This window comes from Anopheles stephensi, chromosome 3 (assembly GCF_013141755.1).
Source record: "Anopheles stephensi strain Indian chromosome 3, UCI_ANSTEP_V1.0, whole genome shotgun sequence".
NCBI classification, from domain to species: Eukaryota; Metazoa; Arthropoda; class Insecta; order Diptera; family Culicidae; genus Anopheles; species Anopheles stephensi.
The window spans coordinates 19,089,063-19,093,383 of record NC_050203.1 but is presented as its reverse complement, the minus strand read 5'-3'; the positions used below and the strand labels follow the sequence as shown (position 1 = coordinate 19,093,383).

Genomic DNA, 4,321 nt, shown 5'->3' with positions numbered 1-4,321 from the left:
CTCAAAGTGCCATACACAGCATAGATCAATCGAACACGCATTGTACAAGCATTGAATTGGTCGTCGAGTCATAAATTTAAAGACGATCGCGCGACCTTTGTATACAGTACGGAACATCTGTCGAACGATTCTTAATCAATTACCGACCCCCGTTACCCGGTAAACGGTTGTGCCCGGGGCAGAGTGTCCTTTATTTGTCATTTGCACGCTCTTGACTCACGGGAGGAAAAAAACCCACCGAGAAACACCACCAAATTGTTGGAAGGACCCACATGTTCAACAAGCCAACAACTTACACGGACAACAGCACCAAGTGATCGTTGAATTCCAATCCAAACATACGTCAGCTGAGGGTTTTCTTGTTTCATTCAATAGCCGTCTCAAAAGGCGAAACGGGTATAACGCAGTAATTGTGTTTAATTTTCCCATCTCACGATCGCAGGGGGAATGGATGTGTGTCTCTTTTAGGTCCTCTCCGTCCCAATGGACGACAATGGGTGAAAAAAAAAAATAGAACGGGTGAGAGAAGGAGTTTTTCTTCATTGCATTTCTGGCTAAGAATTGCATCCATCCTGAGCCTCTAACACGCTTCATCATAACGAATCGCACAATACAATCGATCTCACGTAAGGATATCGATCCCCTTTCTTCGAATGTCCTTTCGTGATTGTCCCACAAAAAAAAAGTAACAACGGGCCTCTCCTTCAGACGATGACACGCACCTTCACAGATTCGTTTGTATTGAGAAGAAGACCCGACAATGCCCATCGCAAATGCGTCCCAAATTGGTCCCACCGTGTGTGTGTAACGTACGTTTTTTTGCGCGTGTGTCTTTAGTATGAGCAAGAGCAAGAAGTACAAAAAAAACGAAATCCCCTGGTCCATTGGAATTCGGTAGAGGATCGCCTGATTGTTGCTTTATTCTTCTATAGAGCCCTAGCACAATGTGAACAAGAATGGCAATGGCAGTTCGATCCGCTTTTCGGCCGATACTCATTCAGGCGCGTTTAGATGCGCTTTGTAACGCTATTAATGCTACACAATTCATTCACCCCATTCACGGGCACACCATTCAATGGAATCGGTGATGCCCGGGCGAGGCATATGCTTGCTGTCGATGGGCGTCCCACACCGAGCAGCGTCATAGAGTGTTGTTGTTAAGATCGATGGCAGCACTGCCGGACGAGCTGATCATGGGCAGCTTGACATCGGCCAGTTTCCCGTTGAAGCGTTCGAAGATTCCGGCCCAAAAGTTCATCCGTCGCTTTTCGGGCATTTCGACCATCGCGATACCGGCGTTGGTGATGTTCAGACACATCAGCGGCACTTCCTGATGTTCGTCCGACACGTTCGGCTGTGGTTGCCAGCGGAACGGAACGGTTGGGTCGGGAGTAGTGCGTTCCGGCGTTGGATCACTGTACCGGGCAAAGTTGGTCCACAGACGAACCATCGTTTTTCGCAATCCGTAGGCACGATCCGTTTCGGGCACTTCGGTACGGAGCAGTGGTGAGCTGAACAGATAGTACACCTCGTCGATATGGGCCGCTCCTTTCATGGTGCCAAGGGACATGATCGCTTTGCCCTTGTTCAACAGCCCATCGAACGCGAATCGATAGCCGAAGAACTTGGATCGACGCTGATGGCGGGCCCACAGTTCCACCGTCATTCGGTAAGCGAGCAGATACTTGTCAGTGAATACGTCTGTAAGTTGATTGAGTGTGTCGCGGCAGACGGGTCGTGATCCGAAGTAGAACGACCGGATCTCCTCACCAAGAGCACGAGCCTCCGGTGAGAAGTAGTCTAGCGCGACCGTTCGGGGAATGAAACGTTCCGGTTCTGCATTGTACGCGGCGAGCGTTTTGATGGCGTCGATCAGCACCATCATACCGTCACGCTCGTTGTACCCGAGTATGATCGGGATGTCCATCGAATCAGGCTCACTCAGAATCTCCGTCGGATGACGAGTGATCAATGCATCGGTGGAGTCCGATCTCTCGATCACCGGTAGGAATGGGATCTGGAACAGACGTTCCACAGCTTTCTCACGATCGGTCAGCACTAATGGTTGCAGCTCAAACAGCTTCCGTGCGGGTGCATTACGAAGGATCTCGTACACCTCCAAATCCGTGGTCGGACTGTGACCCAACAACTTTGCCAACCGACGAGCCTTTTCTTCCGGCTGCTCCTGGAACGCAAACTCCGTATAAATGGAACCACTCTGCAGAATCGCCTTATGAAAATAGCGCTTAGACTCGGCCGAAAGACAGTGGAAGTTGACGGCGATCGCACCCGAACTAGCACCGAATAGCGTCACATTGTTCGGATCTCCACCAAACACCGCTATGTTTTCGGAAACCCACCGTAGGGCGGCTCGTTGATCCTTAAGACCTGCATTACCCTCTACGCCGGCATCTGGTAAGCAGAGAAACCCGAGCACTCCTAGCCGATAGTTGATCGTCACAACGATCACTCCTTCCTGCACGAGATAGTTCGGAAGATAGAGCGAACTATCTCCGTGGCCTCCAATAAGTCCTCCGCCGTGGATGAACACCATCACCGGCAGCGGTTCCGGATCATCCCGCTTGCCAAGTTTCGGTGTGTAAATGTTTAGGAACAGTCCATCCTCAGAGCCACTGATCTCCTTCGTCAGAACGTCCAACCCGAGACAGTTGCTACGCTCCCGGGTACAGTCCAGATAGGATACGGCGTACTTCTCCAGCGGCATCGGCGACTTGAAGCGAAGCTGTCCAACGGGTGCCTTTGCGTACGGAACTCCCTTGAAGTAGTAGTAGTTCTGCCCATTCGGAAGTCTATCACGCACACCGTAGATCGAACCCTGCTGTACCTGGACGCATATCCTTGCGATTGGCTGATGAAGTAACACGGAAACGGATTAGCTGACGAATGGCGTTCTCGAGAGGTGTGAACTAACCATGTGCTTTTCAGCATCGGACCCAGTGCTCACATTCTTCCAACCCATCAGAGGCGCACTTCGCATAACCATGATGGTTTGCTGTTTGATAACGTCCGCTAACACCAGAAGAAGAAAAAACCCACCTCCAAACAGGTTCCTCACAAAAATGAACAAACTTCTGCTTCTCTCTCACTCAGCTGACACAATACTGATCGCGATCGCGCTTATGACGGTGTCATTTATAGAATGCTTGCCACTCTTGGTACGCGATTTAAATTTTTGAATATTTAATCGCACCAAGCTAATCAAAATTTCGCCTCCAAAAAGGTTACATTGTAGCGACTTCACCGAAGGCGCAGTACAGTTCCAGGTATGCAAATCAATCGTGCTAACCTCGGGGAACACCTCGGCACATCACCAAAGCGACAAGGGCAAACATTTATTTGCAATGCACAGACCTGCCAAACGATGGGTTCGGTTTGATTTATTGAACCCTTGCCAAAATTCCGGCTTCCCAACATGAAAGCCTTTCTACCTCTCGGCTTTCTGCATAGGAACAGTTTTTTTTCTCTGAAAATGCTACCCTCGCGAAGTTTGGATGCGATCTTGAAAGGGCTACCGAAGCATTACCGGGTTGAAAGGATTCAATAAAACAAAGGGTAAAAAACAGTTAGTTTGTCGCATGGTGAATTTGCAGATTGGCAGACATCGCCTAGACGGATGATGTGTTTTATAAGATGGCGTACGGTACCCGTGCCAATTGCGAGTCGCAAAAAAAGGATTCAATAAAGTAAAGGATAGCGAAACCCGTTACTTTGACGCATGGCAGAAAAAAAGGCTTTCGAGGGGGAGAAATTTTACGGTACCAGTGCTAATAATTTTGAAAGGGTCTTAAAGGTATGCAATCCTTTGCAAAAAAAAAGGGTAAAGTGCTGTTAGTTTGTCGCGTGGAAGAAAGATTAGCATTCGAGTTTGGTGTGGTTTGTGTGGAGAGAAGGATTGTTAGCTGCAATTGGGAAAAAGGGTGCTGCAATAGGTTTGCGAATTATGATGAGTGGGTGAAGTAAGCGTGCCAAAAACAAGATTTGCAAAAAGGGTAAAGAACAGTTAGTTAGGCACGTGATCGAGAAGTCTTTTTTTGCGTTACACGGAGTGCTATAAAAGCATTAAAATATGTGGAGCATAGATTTTATGACAAAAGAGGCAGAAAAAGGTTCATGGAGCCTAGAATTTTTCCTATTTATTAGAGCAATACTTGATTTCAATTGGATCCTTCTTAAAAACGATCATATTTGGAAGCGTTCTTAGCTGATGAAGATTAGCTTCATTCATCATTTAGGTTAATTTTTACCAGCAAAATGAATATCTAACGATATGATTGAATGGTTAAGAATTCAAGGAGGAGTT

General features: G+C 47.8%; 1 protein-coding gene across 1 annotated transcript; it reads right to left on the bottom strand.

Annotated features, from left to right (window-relative positions):
• Window positions 1-890: 890 nt before the first annotated feature.
• Window positions 891-3,146, bottom strand: LOC118509825 (esterase B1-like). The gene is made up of 2 exons (XM_036050995.1): window positions 2,933-3,146; window positions 891-2,869 (listed from the first exon to the last, which is right to left on the bottom strand). Exons 1-2 carry the CDS (start codon window positions 3,002-3,004, stop codon window positions 1,142-1,144), a joined length of 1,800 nt encoding a protein of 599 aa, XP_035906888.1. The 5' UTR covers window positions 3,005-3,146; the 3' UTR covers window positions 891-1,141.
• Window positions 3,147-4,321: the final 1,175 nt, after the last annotated feature.